General features: G+C 46.0%; 1 protein-coding gene across 4 annotated transcripts in view; it reads left to right on the top strand.

The window, feature by feature from the left end:
• EPRS1 (glutamyl-prolyl-tRNA synthetase 1) overlaps window positions 1-21,064 on the top strand; it is a 961,840-nt gene that overhangs the window by 587,065 nt on the left and 353,711 nt on the right. For all 4 annotated transcript variants that reach the window (XM_078649796.1, XM_078649798.1, XM_078649799.1 and 1 more), the window contains one exon: window positions 11,535-11,619. In XM_078649796.1, the coding sequence (XP_078505922.1) occupies window positions 11,535-11,619 (85 nt within the window). The remainder of the gene's footprint in view (window positions 1-11,534; window positions 11,620-21,064) is intronic.

The following is a 21,064-nucleotide window of genomic DNA, read 5'->3' as shown; positions in this document are numbered from 1 at the left end:
ATGTGTGTCCCATGTCGCGCTGTGTTGTCTTCGCACTGTATAATCTCCCTCTCTCTGACCCCTTGTGTCCCTCTGCCTCGATTGTAGGGCTCCTGGTGTCGCTGTTCTTTTTCGTGTCCCTTAGTTCTACAGTCTCTATCACTTAGCCCAGGTGTGTCACTCTCTGTCCCAGGTGACTTAAATCTCCTTTCCTGTGTTACATGTCTGCTCTGTGCCACTTTCTGTCCCCAATTTGTCTCCTGTCTCCGGTCTCCTCTTCTCGGTCTGTTCTGTCGCTGTTACCAGGTCTCGTTTATCCTCTCATCAAAGTGACCCGTTTCTTATGGATACTTCTAACCACAGATTACTAACTTTGGGGAATACTCCCTAGAGGTGCGACTGTATCTGGAAACTTTAAAGCAGTACTCGTGCGCATCGGTAGGTGGTGTCACCCAGCTCCAGCCTTTCATTTCGGTAAACGTCTCCTGCCCCATTAAAAGTACAGCCACTCCTCAGACACGCTCTGCTGTAAGCGGTGCAAGGGCTGCCCATTCGGTGCATGGCACGCCTGTCTACAACTCCACGTTCTGTCCTGACGTCATTTTTCAGGCTACGTTGTTTAGGCATTGTTCTATTTAAAGAAATGCAGACTTTGCCCCATTAAAATGTACTTCGGCCCGGCAGATTTGTAGCGCGGCAGATTTGTAGCGCACACTGTCACCGGGAGGGTATCTTGTGGCCGATGTGTAAGTCTAGCCAAGCCCTTGGCACAGTAAGACTACTCGTCTCGAAAAGCTTGGTTTTCATAGTAGGTTGTTATGTGTAGTGGCAAATGGTTCCACACTTTAGGAGCGATGTGGGAAAAGGCGCGCCTGCCAGATCTGGTTTTAACAATAGTCTGTCCCAGCAGGAGAGTTACTTCCCTACTATTTAACTTATTTTCATACTAAACATTCATTAAAGCACCAAATACCGCTTATGGCTTGCTGAAAAGCGAGCCTTTTTTGAATGCAGCACAATTACAACACAAACCCATATACAGCTAACATCTAAAAAGCTTCTGGCAGCCGACTGTGAAGGCCATAAATACAACAGTCCGAACACAACTGATTGTAAACATAAAGGGGCCTTCATGCTGAGCTCAAAGACCTCATAAATCAGTTGCTTATCTCCGGGAAGCTCATTCCTAAGCAGCCCTCTAAGCAGAGACAGGAAGGCAGGATTACGGTTCCAGCAGGAGACAAGCATTTACCAGGCAATAGGTCTCGCATTTACGCAAGTTTAAGCAATTGGCATTGTAAATGGCAATGCCATTTATTTACGTTTTAAAAACAAAAATAAAAGGCATTGCCATTTGCAATGTCAATAGCTCAAACTTGCGTAAATGCGAGACCTATTGCATTGCAAATGCTTGTTCTGTTCATAAGTGCAGCCCAGTTCAACTGTTGGTCTAAAAGTACCCCCAGGTAAGAAAAGGAGGTGCATGTAGGCACCCTGATTCCATTTACCCTGAATGGGTGCTGTTTTCTGGCTGCCTTCCCCACCTGCAGCCCATAGGATTTAGTGTTGTTTATATGTAAATCTCGTGTTAACATGAATCCATAGAAGGCATCCAATAATGTTTGTAGTCCTTTAGTTGTACGGTCTAGGAGGACACCGTCGTCGGCGTACAGTAGGATAGGCAGGCCCCGACGTCCTGCATACGGGTAGTCCGCCCCCGTCTTAAGCAAATGAACTTCTCAGTTGTTAATGTATAGGTTAAAAAGAAAGGGGGCCAGGATGCACCCTTGCCTGACCCCCCCCCGTCTGGTGCTGAAACTGCGTGTTACCTTGAGGTCCTTGGTATATCTGACGTTAGCCTTTGTCTCACTATGTAGGTCCATTAGGAAATTCACCAGATGTTGCTCTACCCCCATGGCCTTCATGGATTGCCATGTAGACCTTCCTGGTCGTGCGATGGAATATTTACCCAGGATTAGGTAGAGGTTGAGGCATTGGGCCATGGTAGAATGACCTGCACGGAACCCATACTGTATATTGGAGATGATCTGATTCTTCTCTGCCCAAATGGACAACCTCTTCAGGATAATGCCCCCTAGGACTTTTACAATGCAGTCTATCAGAGAGACAGGCCTGTAATTTAGTGTGCAATTCCGGTCTCCCTTTTTAAATACCGGGACTATTGTTGAAAGCCCCCATGAAGCTGGACAAACTTTTTCTGCTGCAGCGTTTCCCACAGCTGTGAGAATTGGGGCCCAAAAAGTTGAGTCTGATTTTATAAAGGTCAGGAGGGATGCCGCCTGGGCCCGGGGCCTTTTTGTTGGAAAGATTACTTATTCCTTCCATTAATTCACCTACTGAGAATAACATCGTGTCCTGCCCTAACCTCTCGTGTGAGGGTGCTGGTTGTACATTTTTATCCTCAAAGATGGTAACAAAGTGGTTCACCCATTCATCCTCCGTAATGTTTGACCCCACTTCAGTAGCCCCTGTTGGTACTAGAGGTGACTGATTAATTGTGCACCAGAATCTAGAGCTATTAGATAGGGTCAAGGGATTTAAGAGTTCCTCCCATAACGCATTATTCAGCTCATTCTTCCTTTTTGTCAGCGCCTTTTTATAAATTAGTCGGAGTGAGCTGATCAAGACTTTATCTCGGGGAAGTATTTTGAGGGCCTCTTTCAGATCTCTTGCTGCTTTGGAACAGTTGTTGCAGAACCACTTGGGTCCACCAGAGGTGGTTTTACCCCCCGTACCTCCAACATCTTTCCTACATTCTGGGCAATATTCTCAAAGGCTGTGAGAACTCCTTCGCTCTCGGGGTTGGAGCTAAGACAAGTTAAAAATTCCTTTTCAGGAGGAGGAGGAGCTTCGCGCGCACCCAAGATGGTCGCGTGAGCACAGGGCTCCCGGACCCTCGCCACCTCCATCGACTATCCTGTACTTTATCCTGGTTCGGACGACGGGTGTTTATTGGCATAGTTCTACTGATCATTTATCTGTTTCAAAAAACTTTTTGGGACTTCGGGGTCCAGAGCTCCAGACTGTCGCAGTTTTCTGGCCTGCTCCATGGTGACGCCCCGAGCTATCTTGTCTGGCCTGCCGTCCAGTAAGTGAACAACAACGGACTACCAGACTTGCATGGGCCGGTGACCGCTTTTGGTTTCGATTCCTGTCCGGAGATCAACCTGACTTTGTCAGCTGCGTAGACGGCCGGACGTGCCTACACTTCTGGTCTATCCGCTCCTGCTACCGATTTGTCGTGGCTTTTGGGTCTGAGACTGGCACCACCTTCGCCCTTTTGGTCCCGCATTTGACAACGCAGTCACCATTTTTACCCGACAACAGGCGACCCATGCGGGTCCAGGATCCAAGATGGCCACCAAGCCAGAGAGTGGGAAGCGCGGGCCTAAACCGGGCGTTCGAGGGAGTGCTTTGCAGACGAACATTATGGACCGGTACACCCTTGCTAAAGGGTCGCCGGGAGCACCATCTAAACCCTCGACGACCGTGCCGGAGGACTCATCGATTGAGGAGGAGCCCTCGTTGCGGGATCTTATGGGCGCCATCACCGGTATGAAGGCTTCACTGGGGCAACAATATGAGGCCTTGACTCTCAAACTGGACACCGTGTCGATTGATGTCAATCTGATCAGGGCGGATTTGGCGAAGACGAACGAAAAGGTCAAGTCCCTGGATCTTAAGACCACTAGTCTGGTCACCGACGTCTCTGACTTACAGGCTGAAGTCGGGAATCTGAGGAAAGCCAATGACTATTTCTCTGGGCGCCTAGAGGACTATGAAAGCCGTGCCAGGCGCAATAACATCTGCCTGATTGGGGTCCCGGAATCATCGACTGCTGCCTCGACGGACTTATTGGTGGAAGACCTGGTGCTGAATCACTTGGCGCCCAAGGGTCTCAGCAAGTTTTTCCGCTGTCGAGCGTGCACATAGGATCCCCGGCGGTACACCTAAATCTGGTGCTAACCCTCGACCCATCATTGCGAGGATCTTTCATTTCCGGGACAGAGACGCTATCCTGCAGGCTTCGAGGCAGTCTGGTCCCATTGCCTTTGAGAACTCTACTGTCAGCTTCTATCCGGACTTCACACAACAGGTCCAGAAACAGAGGCTGGGGTTTCAAGGGGTCAAGAAGAGACTCCGGGAAAGGTCTATGAAGTATGCCATGCTCTTCCCGGCCCGTTTGCGGGTGGTTCATAGGGATCGTACTTTTTTCTTCGACCATCCTGGGGTCGTGAGTGACTGGCTTGACTCGTTGCCTACGGTTCAAGAACCCTTTGAGGACTCTGGCAGGTCGGATCGGGCGGACGGTGGCCTGACGGAGCAGGAGTAGATGTCGACTTTGACCCCGTGCCCTTCACGTTGGCTTTGAACTGTGCTATGCTGTGTCGTTAATGTTTGCAAGTAATAGTCTTTTTGGGGGTTGGTGGGGGGTGAACGGGTCCTTCTCCTCCTGGGTTTTCTTTTCGTAGATTAGTTGGGTGGTTGGGCGACAGGCACACTGCAAGTTTATGGGGCTCTTTGGTCTTCAGCAGGGGTGCGGGATGGGGGGTATAGTTGTTCTGACATTGTTGGGGGGATTGGGTTGTTGGTTTGAATTTTATTGTTACTTGCAAGGCGAAGGAAAGGCACACTTCTGTTTTTTGCAGTTGTTTCTGGTGTGGGGTGGGGGAGGGGCTGAATTTGGGGATGGGGGGTAGGGCACTTCGGATATTGTGTTGGAACGTGAACGGGTTGGGGGATGGGATCAAGAGGAGGGTGGTGCTGCAATTGCTGAAACGTTTGACTCCAGATGTTGTCTTACTGCAGGAGACTCATTTGCTTGGCAACAAGTGCTACGCTCTGAATAGGCGTGGTTATCGCCTTGTGGCGCACTCGGGTTTCACTTCGGGCTCCAGGGGGGCGGGCATTCTGGTTCGGACCTCCCTCCCCTTGGCTATTGATGATGTCATACTGGATGATAAGGGACGATACGCCGCCATTGTGGGGCGCTGGGAGGGGAGGGTTCTTATCCTGATTTCCGTGTACGTGCCCCCGGGCCTCCAAGCCACCACGTTCGCTGATCTGAGTGGGCTTATCCTGGGTCTCCCCGAGGGTCTGCTTTTGGTTGGAGGTGATTTTAATGCGGTGGTCTCGGGGATGTGTGACCGTCACCCTCCCAGGGAACTGCCGAAGGCCCAGACTTGGTTGAGTGACTTCCTGGAGACGCTGGGGCTCACTGATTGCTGGCGATTGCTTCACCCGGGGCAGTTGCAATATACCTATCATTCTGGTGCTCATGGTAGTCTCTCGAGGTTAGATCATATATTACTGCCCTCGGCCCATGCATCCCTCATACGGGAAGTTAAACATCTGGCAAGGGGTATCTCGGACCACTCTCCGCTTTGGCTGGTGGTTGATGCACGGCAGGGCTCGGCGGGCCGAATGGCCCCGATTAACCCCTGGTATTTGAAGGACCCCAAGGTCAGGGCTGGGCTGGTTAAAACACACGATTGTTATTTTGCGGAAAATGTGGGCTCCGTTTCCTCCCCTAGTGTACTTTGGGAAGCTTACAAGACTGTTATTCGTGGCCAGGCCCTCTCGTTGATTGGTAGCGTGAAGTTGGCCAACCGTGCTGAGATGGTTCGCCTTGAGGGGGAGGTCACGGCTCTGGAGGGGTGCTTAGAATCTGGGGTCACCGCAGAGGGGTTACATCTACTGGAGTTGAAACAACATGAATACAGGGCTCTGGTCACTGACGCTGCTAAGGAAATGGGAAGGGAACAGCAGGGCCGCCTGTATGATGTGGGTGATAAGGCTGGTAAATTGCTTGCTTGGCTGGATAAGCGGGAGAATGCAAGTCGTGTCGTCCCTGTGATTGTTGCGGAGAATGGAGAGTGTTGTACAGACCCTGCTGATATTGTTACATGTTTTGCCGATTATTTTTGCGAGGTGTATTCCCAGGTGTCTGATCGATCTGAGCAGGACTCCCACCTGCTATTGCGTGATATTGTACTTCCCCGATTGCCTGACATTGATAGAGATGCTCTGGATGCACCGCCTACTGTGGACGAGGTTGCCGCTGCTGTTCGTTCGGTCCGATCCGGCAAGGCTTCAGACCCTAATGGACTCCCCATTGAGCTATATAAACTACGCCCGGACTCGCTGGCTCCACATCTGCGCTCTATGTTTCTTGAGTCTTTGGAGGTGGGTTCTCTCCCACCAGACCAGAGACTGGCCACGATTGTCGTCATCCATAAAGATGGTAAACCTCGGGATCGCTGTGCCTCTTTTAGACCCATTTCGTTGATTAATGCGGAGCCTAAAATCTTGGCCAGGCTGCTGGCGACACGTTTGGCGACTGTCATTGGGGACCTGGTTCACCCTGATCAATCCGGCTTTATACCGCATCGCAACACGGCGCTTAACCTCCGAAGGCTGCACGGCGTCTTGGCACGGGCCGAGACGCTACGTGAGCCCGCCATCTTGGCGTCCTTGGACGCTGCGATGGCGTTTGATACCATAGAATGGCCGTATTTGTGGGCGGTTCTTGCTAAGTTTGGTTTCGGTCCGGTGTTCGTTAGGTGGGTCAAATTGCTTTACGCCGGTCCCATGGCTCAGGTGGTGGTCAATGGTCGGGTCTCTGCACCCTTTGCACTGGGCAGGGGGACGCGACAGGGCTGTCCCCTGTCCCCCTTGTTGTTTGCTCTCGCCCTGGAACCGCTGGCGGCCTGGTTGAGGTGGGAGCCGTCCCTGAAGGGCATTAGATGGAATTCGGAGTTTGAGGACCGTGTATCTCTCAACGCTGATGATATTCTGCTGTATCTCACATCTCCCCGTAAATCCCTCATTGTATTGTTCGATGTTCTAACCTCCTTTCGCAAAAACTCGGGTCTTGTCATCAATTGGTCGAAGTCCTGTGTATACGTCCTGTCGGGAGACGCCCCCCTTCTGCCAAGTGGTTGTCCTATCGCGATTGTGCGAGATGGATTTAAATACCTAGGCATTTTTATCACCCTGAAACCTGAACTGCGGTTTGACCGTAACTTGCTGCCCCCTCCTCAGCGTCTTCGCGCGGATGTGGTCGCTTGGGGGAAACTTCCTCTCTCTCCCCTAGGTAGAGCGGCATTGTTTAAGATGATGTCACTGCCCCGCTTCCTCTACGCACTGCAAAACACACTTGACGTTGTCCCGGCTAAATATTTCCGTGAGGTTGAGAGTTTAGAGACAACTGGTGTGGGGGGGTAGGCCCCGGATCGCCATCGCTACCGTGGTACGACGGTGGGATTGCTTTGCCTGATATCCGTCGCTATTATTGGGCGTCTCAATTGGGGGCAATAAATCATTGCATGTATGGCCCTTTGCCGAATCCGGCCTTCGCGATGGACAAATGGTTGTTACCGGGGGGTGACTATAATAGAGCCCTCTACTCGAAACTTACCCCTCGAAACGTGACGGGCCCCACTAGGACGGCTGTCCAGGTGTGGAGACATGCTTCTATGGCGCTTGGGTGGTCTGATAAATTGACTCGTGCCACCCCACTGTACGCATCTGATAGACTTGGCTCACTCTGGCAATTGAAGGGGTTTGATAGGTGGGACTTGATCGGTATTAGCAGGATTGATGATGTTTGGACTAAGGGGAGGATGAAGACGTTTGTGGAATTGAAAGCCGAGTATGCTCTGAGCGATCGCAAATTTTTTCGCTATGCGCAGGTCCGCCACGCGGTGCTCTCGGTTTTCCCTTCGGGTGTGGAGATTCCGGAGTCGTCCCCGCTTGAGGACAGGGTACTGGACGGTCATGTTCCTGATAGTACGATTTCGCTTATTTATAAAAAATTGATCAACTCCAGGTCTGATCTCCTGTTTCGCCTTAGGGAGGTCTGGATTGGTGATGGGCTGGAGCTGGACGATGAGGACTGGCAGGCGGCGATCTCCTCCCCTAGAGAGGTGGCCATCCAGGCGCGTCTTAGATTTGTGCAACTCAAAATCCTGCATAGAGTGTATGTGACTAGTCCCCGTTTGGTACACATGGGTTTCTCTGTGGATGGTTTGTGTCGGCGTGGATGCGGTCTCCTGGGCACCTTTTTACATATCAACTGGGAGTGCCCTGAGAGTGCGATTCTGGACCCGTGTGCACGAGGTGATGAGTGAGGTAACGGGGGTGCGATCGATGCCGGAGGCTAGGAGATGCTTGCTGAATGTATGGGAACCGAACGATTACTCCGTACCGCAGCTTCGATGGGTGACCTTGGGCAATATGATCGCCAAAAGAGACATTGCGCAACTGTGGGGCGCTCAGGGACCACCCGGGCTTCGGAAATGGAAGCAAAACATGGACTGGTGCATGTTCAGGGAAAAAACTGTATATATTTCTCGGGGTACCCCCCGCAAATGGGGGAAGATATGGACTCAGTGGAACACTTACCGTGGCGATCTATGTACCCCCCCCTCTCCCTGACCCAGATGTTGCACCTACGTCCCCGTAACCCGAGGGTTCTTCCACTTACTACTGTGTATTGATTACATTTTGTTCCTTCTGCCCCCCCCCATCCCCCCCTGCGAGACTCTTTTTTGATGGAACAAACGCTCACTGGTTGACCTTCCCGCTCACACACCATGTACTGCAACGTTGTTTATATTGCTGTCTCTCTTTTTCTTTATTCCTTGCAAGTTGTTTGTGTTTATGTTATAAAATTAATAAAAAGTTTTTTTTTAAAAATTCCTTTTCACAATTCTTTTTCAATTTTTCATGGAATTCGGTCGGTATCACCTTATTCCATTTAATGCGTTGCCCGCCATTAATGGGTTGCAGCACGTTATACCTTGTTGTATTATCCTTTTTAGTTTTTTTTCATGAGGTTCCCTCCTAACAAGACACAGACTGGGTTGTGATCACTATGAGCACTGGGGACTATTTGAATACCTAATAAGAGTGTCATAAGGTTTCTGTCGACTAGGATAAAATCAATGAAGGTTCCATTTCTTCCTCCTTTGAAGGTGGGTTCTTTTTGTGTTGTCATTGGTGGGGCGATGTTCATAGAGAACAGAAGGTCTTGCTCGTCTACTAGGTGGTTCAAGACATTACCCTGGGTTGTGTGTTCAGGTGTAGTGGTAGTTTATTCCATAGCATGGGGGCAAGATAAGAGAATGAACGGCCACCATTACGAGAGGTTCGAATGCGAGGCTGGACAAAGTATGATTTGGTTCAGGACCTTAAATGTCTTCCCGGTATGTACCATTTAAGTTTTGTGAAAGGTAGTTTGTGCCAGTGTCATACATTGTCTTGTGAGTGAGACTAAGATTTTGAAATGGCCTCTTTGTCATACTGGGAGCCAGTGGAGAGTTTTAAGGTTTGGGGCGTAGGGGATCTATGAGGGAGATTAAGGATAAGTCTGGCTGTTGTGTTTTGAAGAGTCTGAACTTTGCAGCCCCTTGGCCTGATAACTCTTGACCGAATCTGAAGGGTCCCCCCCTGCGTTTTATTACACCACTAACGTGGGATGTCTAGATCCAGCACCTATTTGTAACCTCCACATAGTGCCGTCTGGCACCCCATCTGAAACATTCCTTTGACCATTTGGTCTCTGCTCTTTTCTCATCCGCCTGAGAATCGTTGTGTACTTGTGCCTCTCGCTGGTTCATCATTAGAGAAAATCTTATTACATTGTAACATTTCTGCAGTATGAGTACACATCCATTATCTCATTACATTGGTTCCACCCCTCCTATATCCTAGATGCAGCTCCATAAAGTGTCTATCTTTCACCTGCCGGTTACTCTTACATTGAGAACCATCTATCTATGTTTCCCTTTGCATGTCTGCAGACTGTAATACAAACTTTTTGAAGTCAATATATGTATCATGACTATTCCATGCATCCCACACTACTGTAGCATTTTCCTGAACATCCTCGACTTTTCATACAGCGTTATTTCTTCCTCGATGCACCAGCTTAAGTCATGACACCATTCGGAGATTGCGGGTATCCTATTGCTGCTCCACAGGAGTGCAGTGTTTTGCTACAATCAAAGCCAAATTGACATTCCTCTTTTTGTATCGAAGTGCCAAATCGTCTCAAATCTCAAATTTCAGTAACAAGGGTGATCCTAACCACGGCATGTATCACTAATTATCAGTTTGTCTCCTCTAATCTTTACTTTTAACATAGTCTATGATATGATATTAATTTTATACTTGGAAGTATCTCGAGCACTGTAGAAAAGGCTTCCGGTCAGGGTCCAGCTTGGATTAGGATTTGAAAAAACCCCGTTGCTGGGCACCTTTTAAAAATATTGGAAACTGTGCTGGGGAGAGAAGATTGTTTACCATGCAAGCAGGATCAAGGCCTTACTAAACAAAAGCCTCCATGAAGGAGGAGTCAAGTGGAAGACCCTTGGTGGATCAACCTACACCATTCAGCACAGTACACATGACCCATCCTCACTCATACACTAGGTTTGAGGAGGGGTCCATCCAAGGACGGTGACTGTCGATGAGCCTGCTTTTTCTGTTCACATGCACTTCTTGTATCCCTCTGTTGCACTTTAAACACGATCTATAGGTTCTAGGGGTTTCACCTTTTACCTGTGTCCTGTTCGCTTTTGCTTGAACTACTGAATCCATCACCTGTCCCAGGACCAGTGGGTGCATTGTGTACTGAAAATTCATACCTTCATTACTTGCATGTGAGAAGTGGACCTTGTAATCTGATATCTGCAGATTAGTCTTTAGCCCATTCCCAGCAGCTGTTCGACTGATAGGTGACATGACCTTTAGAAACATGACCATTTATACAAGGGTTGGTGGAGATTGCACCAGCTGCCGGTTGCTTGCTGAATTGAATTTAAGACTTTGTCTGGTGCATCCAGTCCTCCATGGGTAGGGTCTGGGTGCCTTGTGTTCCAGGATCGCCCTTTATTAACCAGGCTCTAGTCTATCTGCCTATCGTAAACTGGTGAATGCTGCTTTTGCAGAAGGGCTTGTCTCTGGGATAGAGCCATTTCTGTGCTAGCTTCACAACTTTCCAACCACTTCCCTGAATCTTTGTGGCAGATTCCCGAGCTTTTTGTCTTCCATAAGTTATTTAAAACTTTCATATTCTGTTAACTTCACATACTCCTTGACCTGCACACACAGTCCTTCATTTTGACATAGCATCAAGATGTCTTTGGGTGCACGTATGCTCAACAAATTCATTCATTCAGTAGTCCCCTCTAGGAACAGTCTTTAAAGACTAGTTTGAGCTTTAATTGGTCTCCTTCTAAACTGTTTATAGTGCCGCATGTCACTGAGTTCTTAATAACTATTAGCCCCATTTATCTGGGCACCAGAACCTTAACTTGTGACCATTTTCTTTCTACCGTATTTTTTTGTTGTTGCTGATTTTACAAAGTTCCTGTTTGTGGCGAGTTGCAAGGTGTACCTAAGTGTACCTAAACAGAATATGTCCATGTCAATTTATGTTGGCTTGTGTAAAACATGCAGACAATGTAATTTTCTATTCATTTCTCTCCAGTTAATATTCCCACTTACACATATATTTTTTCTTGTAGGAGCCTTGTTGACAGCAGAGCATGTTAAAGACAATGTCAAGCTTTCCGTTGAAGAAGGCAAAGAGAATATTCTTCGGGTGCCAGAGTAAGTGTCCTTTTAATCAGAGATTCTATTTTGCAACAGTTTGACCTTCTCTGGAGTTCTGAGTCTACACCATGAATACATCTCTGAGAGACGCTGATCTTGAAGAGCTAATTGCAAATGCAAAGATGTTGTTCATAGTAGGGCACACCCTTACCGTCCTGGTAATATCTGCTGAAGTCATAAGGAGACTCTTTGAAAGTTGGAGTTACAGCTCACCTGCCAAGTATTTTTTGTTTGCCCGTTGGTGCATTCCATCGAATTTTGTTAAGATGTAGTCTCTCATCAAGATCCTCTGTAATGAATTTCGACACTGGAATAAATGGGTTTTAATTTTTTTTTGTCAGATTCTTTTCTTAATGTGTTTTCTTATGATGCTGTAGATACTGGAATACTGTCCCTCTCAATTATACTTTACCCATATATTTTGATTATTCCAAAAGTTCTTAAAACATCTATTTAAACTTAACTTTCTTAAAATACTTTTGGATTATCAATATACATATTTCCTTGGTTCTTTTAGTTGACATTGATTTTATTGTTCCCATCATTCCTTTTGTTTTTGTAGTAAATGTAAGTTATGGTATAATGCATGTGATACCCTACTCAAAAACGTGACCCGGCTTAATGTTCAAGACTTGTTTAAAGCAATGTTTCATGTCACACAAAGGAACATTTTACGTGTTTTAAATTACTAGTGTCACGTGTGTGGTTGAATTGACAAATGTCAGAGGCCAGGTAATGTGCGGCCTAATGTTTTGTACGCAATACCTTTTGATTAAGTTAGTTTAAGTCTTGGATCAGTTACATGACACACTGTGCACGTTGACAGTTACCTTTTTTTCAGAACTGTTTGTGCACAATCAGAACTAGTTAAGCGTCTTTCTTTTGGCTTTATGGTTGCATTCATAAGTGAACGATTGTTGGGTGTGTGGCACGCTGCGTTTTCTTCTATGTAAATAGGTGTTACATCTTTTGTAAATTGTTTGGGTGCTGCTGGGTTTCTCCCTCTAACCTCGGGGAGTGGAATTCAAACTGCAACTTGGAAGCACTGTCACCTGAATGACCGTGTGCCCAGACAGCACTCCTATGTGAGATTACTTTCTTCTATGAGTTCTCCCAATGTCTGATAGAAATAATCACAGTAAACTCAATATTTGGCTTAGGGTTTCTTCTATTGTATCTCCAAAACTCGAAGTATCATCATTGTTACATCACAATGTTCTTGTTCAATACTGTTCAATGTAATTGAATTTCATTGATTCCCAAAACGAACATGTTCCAACAGTCCCTATGCATTTCGGATCTCTGTCCTCCTTCGGGGAGATCCATTTAAATCTGGAAACAGAAACAAATGTAGGTCTGCTATAGAGGGGTAGAAATTGCCTTCAACTATTCTCAATACGAAAAAATGTACCCGTGTGTTACCGACCTCCTTGTGGTTACTGACTTGGTGAAAACAAAACCTTATCGTGTGCATGCAGAAATTAACCATGGGAGTGAGTTTGTGAATGGGCCGTGTTCGGAGCGGAAGCAGAAATGTACTGCGAGATACGTTGTGCTCGTGCAAGTGTGCATGATAAATTTCATAGTTAACCCAGCGGTCATGTTCAAATCTAGCGCACTTGGCTCGAGAGGGTAGACGTGGTAGACATGTTGGGATACGAAGTCTAAAACGTAAGGTTAAACCAGAATCTTACCGGGTGGTGTAGAGCGGGATCAGGCTGGTAAAAAAGCAGTTCTCGGTGCTCTCGGAATCGCGAAAGTAACAGTGAACGCGACACATGTGTGCTACATCAATATCATGTGGAAACAAATGAAGGGCAGAATTTCGTATCCGTGACTGATTTGTTAACGGTCAGGCCTTGTCTATAGTCTACGGTGTTGACTATATCATTAGACCCCCGGTTTCCTATTGTGTTGTCAACATCCCGTGGCGGCCATCTTGGGTGTGTATTTGATATAGTGAATGTGAAAAAACTTACCCAAATTGACTGAAGAAAAGTCCTGTGTGCATGAAAGCTGAATTGGGTGAATATGATATGCGTGAAGCGTGATGCAAGGAATGTGACTTGTACCTAAACTGGGTATAAAGTAAAAAATCGTGTAATAAATGATGTTGATGAATTATGGATGGTGAATAAAGCACGTGCATGGAAAACCAAAACCAACTGTAAAACATGAAAGTCTAGGACGATGCCTTCTGTATTGGTGTGATACTATAAGGTGTAAGAAAAAGTGTATTGGGCCTGTATACACAAGGGTTCAAAGCATTCTGGGTGAAATCTGGATAGTAGCAATTCACAGAAAACAACTATATTCCAAACGTTAATTTAAACCCTTTGGATTGCAAGAGTCCAGTTTTTTGATCCAGTACATTTCTCGCTGTAATAATCTTTTCCTGTTGTCAATGCCTAGCTTTGCAGGAACAACCTTCAAAATCAAAAATCTCAATTGGTTTATGTTGTGACTGTTCAAGGTGAAATGTGCGGCTACCGGTGCCTTCATGACCCTGTTCCTGATGGGACTCTTATGCTCGGTTAGGCAAACCTTAATTTTTCTCTCCGTCTTTCCAACATATGGAAGCCCGCAGGGTAATTTCAAAAGGTAGATCTGGTTTTTGGTGTCGCATGTAGCGTTGACAAAAAGTTTGATGGTTTTGCCAGTGGTGGGATGTTTGAATGAATTGCCACGTATTATGTTGTTACAATGCCCACAATTTAAGCAAGGGGTAGTACCAGGGTAGTTGATGTTCTTGACAGTCCGTTTGGTTTCAAATAAATATTTCAAATTCCTCGATCGTTGATAAGCAAATAATGGTTTTGAGAAGATGCCGTTGAAGTCTGGTTCATTTTCAATCATGGGCCAGTTCTTTAAAATGATTTTCTTGATTTGATGACTCCTGCTTGAAAACTTAGATACGAATACTGGCCTATTAGTGATGGTTTCCCTTGGTTGAGTTGATAACAATTCCGCTTTGTTTGTTGCTCTCGCTCTTTCTTTTGCTCTCTTCAAAACCGTTTCTGGGTATTTCCTCTCTCTGAATTTGGCTAATACTTCGGTTTCGTTCTTCATGTATGTGTTAATTTCAGAAGAAATCCTTTTAATTCTTAAGAGTTGAGAGTGTGGTAAATGAAGCATCAGCGACATTGGATGGTAACTGTCAAAAAGTAAGGAATTGTTTCTGTCCGTGCTCTTTGTTTGAACATCTGTCTCATCTATTGTTTTTGCATGTAACAAGAATATCCAAAAATGAAATTTTCTGTGCTGACTGTATTTGTAAATTGAATGTGGTCATGGATGTTGTTGATGAATGTGATAAACTCCTTGATCTCGTTCGGTGGTCCTTTCTACACCAAAAACATTTCATCTATGTAGCGCCAAAACCTTAAGATTTTATCATTCCATTTCGGGTTAAGTAAGATGTTATCCAACTCAGGACGGTGCATAAACAAGTTGGCGTAGCTGGGGGCCCCACAATTGCCCATCGATGTACCGGCTAATTGTAGGAAGAAATCGTTGTTCCAGGTGAAATAACTGTGGTATAAAGTATATTGGAGCAATTCTAAAAGAAAGATCTTTAGTTCTTCTTTGATTTCATGATTGATTAGAAAAGATTAGATGGCTTCAATACCTCTGTTGTGTGGAAAAGATGTATAAAGCGCACATACATCAATAGTACATAGAGTGATAGTCATGGTCGGATTCAAGGTGATGTCCTTCAGTTTGGTAAGGAAATCCGTTGTGTCTCGTAAGTAGGTGGACATTTGTTTGACTAATGGTTCCAAAAGTTTGTCCAAGTATCTTCCTGTGGGTTCATGGATGGACCCCCCTCGAGGACACAATCGGGCGAAAAGGTGGTTTTTAGGTCTCCGCTTAGCAAAGGCTGCGCTTGCGCAGTCTCGCTGGGGAGAACTGATGTTTTACAGAGTGGGGCTTTGACCCGCCCCTCTTCTCCATTGGCTGGCTGGCTGGCTTCCTAAACTGAGGCCAGCCATTGGAGGAGAGGGGGCGTCACTCAGTTTAAGCCCCGTCTTTTTGGGATTCGGGGGTGTGTTTTTTACTTTCTTTCTCTTTTCTTTTTCTCCTCTTCCCATTGGCTGGAATTTTACCTTCCAGCCAATAGGAAGAGGCGAGAAAGAAAAACACGCCCGAATCTCTAAATGACACTGCCTTTCTCCGGGCATTTCTGCATGACCTCGGAGAAAGATGGTGGTGGCACCCGAGCAGCCAACACAATGGCCAATTCAAAGACCCTCGGGAAGGCAGGGGCGAAGGGCGGCCATATGCGCGCGGAGCCCGGGCAGACATCAGTAATATATTCATAGCCATGACACACAATGGCGGTGTCATGAAATGCGCCCCCCCACCACCAGTGGGTCTGTGATATCGGCTCTTGTTTACTGGTAGCATACGCGATTTTGTAAATGTAGGCGAAAATTCCTTCAAACTAGAATTTCACTCCTTATAACGGAGTTAGTAAGAACGAACATCCTCCCAGTGTCCGTCCGTGCCGTCTACACCCCACCGGTCACAATTCCGCACCTTTTTAAAAACTTTTTTTACTCGCACTCGGTGTTCCAGGACCTTCCCTCCGGTGAACTTCTTATCAGTCGGAAAATGAGCTGTGCAGGCTGAGGCGGTGGCGCTTTGAGTCGCGGAGTTTTGCATGTTGCAGCCCGTTCCTTTCTGCTGCTACTCCGTTTGTACCGAGTGTCGAGGCAGCAGCGTTAGGAGGAGAGCTGCAAACCGAGCCTGCCAAGGGAAGCCACATTCAGAGCCCCCTCAGCCCCCCCGCCCCCTCAAGGCACACTAATAAATGTTTGTCATGGGTGCCGGCACTCAGGGTGCAGTTTTCATTAAAGCGCAGCCTCGGTTCTTGTTTTTCCTCCCTTTCCAGGCTGTTTTCCTCTCTGTTCGTGCTTCATCCCGCCCTCATCCTCCTCTCTGATTGCAGCTTGGCTCATTAGCACAATAAACCTGAAGATGAAACTGAGCGCTTGTTTTTCTCTTGAAATGGTGAAGCTGAAAGACGTCACTCTCCGACAGAGATAAAACAAACAATTATCCCCACTCTTTTCTGCACGAGCAGGTTTCAAAAGAAGCTGAAGTTTTATATGCAGGTTTATTGTGCTAATGAGCCAAGCTGCAGTCCGAGAGCTTCTTTTGAAACCTGCTCGTGGAATCCGGAGCGGCGCCTTTGATGTGCGCCGGACCCCGGGGGCTGTCTTGGGAGAGAAGGGCCGAGCTGCTGGAGGCGGGAACCTCACATGATCTGAGGAGACTTGGAGTGGGTGCGGGCGGAGCCGTGAAATAAAGGCGCCTAAACTGTGTGGAGACCTGGCCTTAAACCTCACCGGGAGCCAATGTTTTCCTGCATGTTCCTCAGTGCAGTAAACTCTGCTAGCCCTCCTACACACGTAAACCCCTGGCACAGTTCATGTACACCCGGCCCTGCGAACCACCTGCTGTGAAACCTACCTTGCGTGCCATGTGTACTGTCTAAAGTCTGCTTCCGGGGTACACGGCGTGCGTGGTGCCCTCTGATCCTTTGTGTTTGTGGTGATTTGTTGACACTACTGGACAAGTTTGAAGACCGGCTTCCTGAAGACATGGCGCGGTTTTACCTTGCTGAAATGGTGCTCGCTATTCATTCCATTCATCGTCTGCATTACGTCCACAGGTAAAAACGATTTTCTTAGTTATTTACTCGTTTAATGTGCATTGCCCGCAAAAGCTTTATTTAGAACATCAGAGATACGTGTGATCCTTTTAGTCATGTAAAATCCATTTCAGGAACATCACACGCACTTCAGTACCAGGACACTTTCTGCAACGACGAGAAGTTAATGATAAGGGGAGAGAGGCATTTCCATATTCCAAATGTTTGCATCATGACCCGCCCCGTTCTTTCTTTACCACATTAATGTGGGCAGGATGGCTCTGCGAGTTGACCACTTGCCAAAGTAATCTGAGGGTGCAATCAGACGTGACGCACAATGTTCACAGTACGTGTGTGTGTGTGTGTGGGGGGGGGCTCTGTGTGTGTGGGTCTGTGTCTTTGTGTGTGGCATTTGCGAGAGATTAAACTATTGGCATTGTAAATGACAAAGCCATTTATTTATCTGTTTTCAAAACCAACACATAAATAAACCATTTCTTATTTACAATGCTAATAGCTCTAACTTTTGCAAAGGCGAGACCGTTGCATTGTAAATGCTTGTTTAAGATTCTTATGAATCTTCGGCAGCATGTGTAAAGTAGGACAACTAGGAAATTCCTGGATTAAATATTTATTTTCCTTCTCTGTGATTCCACCCATTGTGTGGGCGTTGTCCACAATGGTTGTCAAGGTTTTGGCAAATTCTCCTGTGGGATCTTGGGGTAATCTCATGTACAATTCACCATCCTGTACGTGTGTACTAACGCTCATCTGATAGTAATTGGAGTCCATTATCACCAATGTGCCGCCTTTATCTGCTTTGCAGCAAACTATATTTGGATTATTGGTAATTTGAGAAATTGCTTGTCTCTCTCTGGTTGTGAAGTTGGTGTTTTTTGGCCCGGGTTTTTTTAACAGGTCTTTGATTTCATTCATGGTGATGTTCTCATTGGAATCCAATATTTTATGGCTGACTGGTGCCATGAACGAACTTTTACTTCTTGGGTATCTTCTGTGTCTCCCATAGGCTTGGGGATCACGTTGGTAAAAAAAATGTTTCAATCTAAGATTCCTCATGAATTTAAAGACGCTGACTTCTGTTTCAAGTTCATTGGATTGCTATGTGGGTACAAATGATGTGCCACGTTGTAATGTGGCTATTTGACAGCTAGTTAATCTTTCTTCTGATATGTTGATAATTAAGTTACTTTGCTGCGGGTTGACTGAGCGATCGATGACATTGGTTCTTTGTGAGCCTCTGCCCCTCCGGGATCGACGTTTGGACTCCGGCCTCTTCCTTAAAAAAGAGCCTCTTAGATGGATTCAGTCGATGTTCCTGCTTTGTCTCCTCTAAGTGTTGGTGTGTTCCCTTTTGGTCTGCCACTCCTCTGTCCACCTCTCTGTGTGGAATCGTTCGATGTTGTGCTGTCTTCATCTGATGAAGGATTCTTGAAAGGTCTCTGTTGTCTGCGCTGGGCGTAAACCTCCGCCCAATTGTAAACCTCCCCCAGCTTATAGTCCATGGTATCGCGTTTGCATTTTCTGCTTTTCCTGTCACTGATTTCCCTGGTGTATTTGTCTAGTTGAATGTTGATGTTGTTCAATGCTTGGCCTAGTTCTTCTTTGGACAAATTGCTGCTCAAGTTTGTTTGAATCCTTTTGATGTCCTAGTCAAGATCTTCAATGACCTTTGCAAGTTCCTCTACCATAAGCAGGATCAAGTCAAGCGAACACTTGTTTAAGATTGCGTATCAATGCTCTTTGAACTTGGGGTTATTTCTGCAAAGTGTTGGTTTCAGTGCTATACGTAATCCTCTTGGGATTCTTTGATCTTTGTGGTACCGGATCAGGGTACCGGCATGTAATCGTTGGCTCTTTTAGAAGTGTATAATAGTTGCTTTAGTATTCTCTATGTTGAAAAAGAGCTCGTGGTGGAAGGGTCTACCTCCTGGATAAGTGCGTATATCCTGTTTGTTTCCTCGGATGAAAATCCAAACATATCTGCTATGTTTTCCGTAATGTTGGCTATTTCTTCGTACTCCATTTCCACTTGAAGAATGTACAAGGTAGGTGCTCACACTATGCTGGTCAGTGTTATTAAACTTGAACGATTGTTGGGTGTGTGGCACTCTGCGTTTTCTTCTATGTAAATAGATGTTAAATCCTTTATAAATTGTTTGGGTGCTGCTGGGTTTCTCCCTCTGACCGCGTGCATTCATAAGTGAACCACACACAGAGCCCAATACTTTTAAGTTGCTTTCGTTCAACGAACTGTATGGTTTTGTTTCATTTGGTGAAAGTGTATGGGTATGAGAAAGGAAACAAAAGGTTCAGTGGCAGAAGATAATGCCATAGCCTAATTCTGTTGGAAAGCTTCCAGCATTTTTAGAAAAAATGTCCACTGATTATTCCAGTGTAAGACAACAAGGTGTGAGTGTAGTCTCATTTAATTACAGCTCTAGTCACAGAAAGTGGTGAATCATCTTTCAATTTTTTGTTAACTTGCAACTTGTCTTAAGCTGTTCCATCTTATTTCTTCTTTTGTTATATGCTGCAGCTTATTTTTTGTTTTTACACCGTGATTTTATCATAACTTTCGAATAACACCGTGTTGCAGCAGTAAACTACAAGACATTGACTTGTCAGATGAATTTGAGCAACTCTGGGCGTGCTAGATCTCCAGACAGTACACAAAAATACACGTGGCTCTGTTGTGTCATCTCTTCTTACTTTGCTACTAGGGGAAAGTCTGCCAACATTATACTCCCCTATGTAAATTAATTATAGACAGACACACACACACTATTCCAATGAACGGAGATGTAGTGGCTTATAATAGTTCACTTCAGTATATAAGCAATATCATTGCAAGAGGTTGCTTTTCTGTGGGCATTAAAGTGCAAAAAGTGAATGTGTCTGCACATATATACTCATACTAAAAAAAATTAACTAGTCACATTTTTTCCGCTTGGCTACATAACATAAATATGTGCTTAAACTAGGTACCAATCCAATGGTTTACCCAACACGGTCACATAGTACGTAAAGTATTTCTATTGACCTGTGTGTGTCTGTGTAATACTCCATCTGCAATTCGGGGCTTCTACAGACAGCAACAAATTGCGGGACACCCGGTATGGTACAGTAAATAATGCGTCAACCTATGTGCTTGTGTTATTGGAGCATTCATTTGCAATATAAATCCAGCCTCACAAACCTGCCTCTCCTTTGGGAGTATTTCATACAATGGCTCCATGTATTAGTCTGGGAATCATTCCACAGGCTAGGAGTAATATCCTTACTAGCAGGGCCACTGGAATGATGTGGCAGGGGAGGGCCAAATTGTACAGCAGGGTTAAGTAAATTATGCTACAAGAAAAGGCACGTTATGCATGGTAATATGGTACATTTTGTGATAGTATTACTTAATTATTTTGTCTTTTTTTTTATACTCTTGTTAACCCCTTCGGGGCTGATGACGAGCTGAGCTCGTCATGAGCGTAACCTGCCGTGCGCTTATGATGTGAGCTCGTCATGTAACGCGGTAATTTTAAAATTGCCGTGTACAGCGGGAAAAGCCGCCGCAGCGATGCGGTTAAAACTGTATGTGCATTGGTTGCATCTCATTATTACCAGTTTAACACCCAAATATGACAATAAGCAACAGAAAGATGCCCTGTCAAGCTTTACAAAGGCCCATCCACTACTCTGCAACATATCAATCAGGTGTTTGTTAAGCGTCACTACTTACCCGTAAGGGTCTCAAGGCGCTGGGTCGCAGGTTCC

The sequence above is a fragment of the Lissotriton helveticus genome, chromosome 6, assembly GCF_964261635.1.
Source record: "Lissotriton helveticus chromosome 6, aLisHel1.1, whole genome shotgun sequence".
Classification (NCBI taxonomy): domain Eukaryota; kingdom Metazoa; phylum Chordata; class Amphibia; order Caudata; family Salamandridae; genus Lissotriton; species Lissotriton helveticus.
The sequence above is the reverse complement of the archived record's forward strand: the minus strand, read 5'-3'. Positions and strand labels throughout refer to the sequence as shown.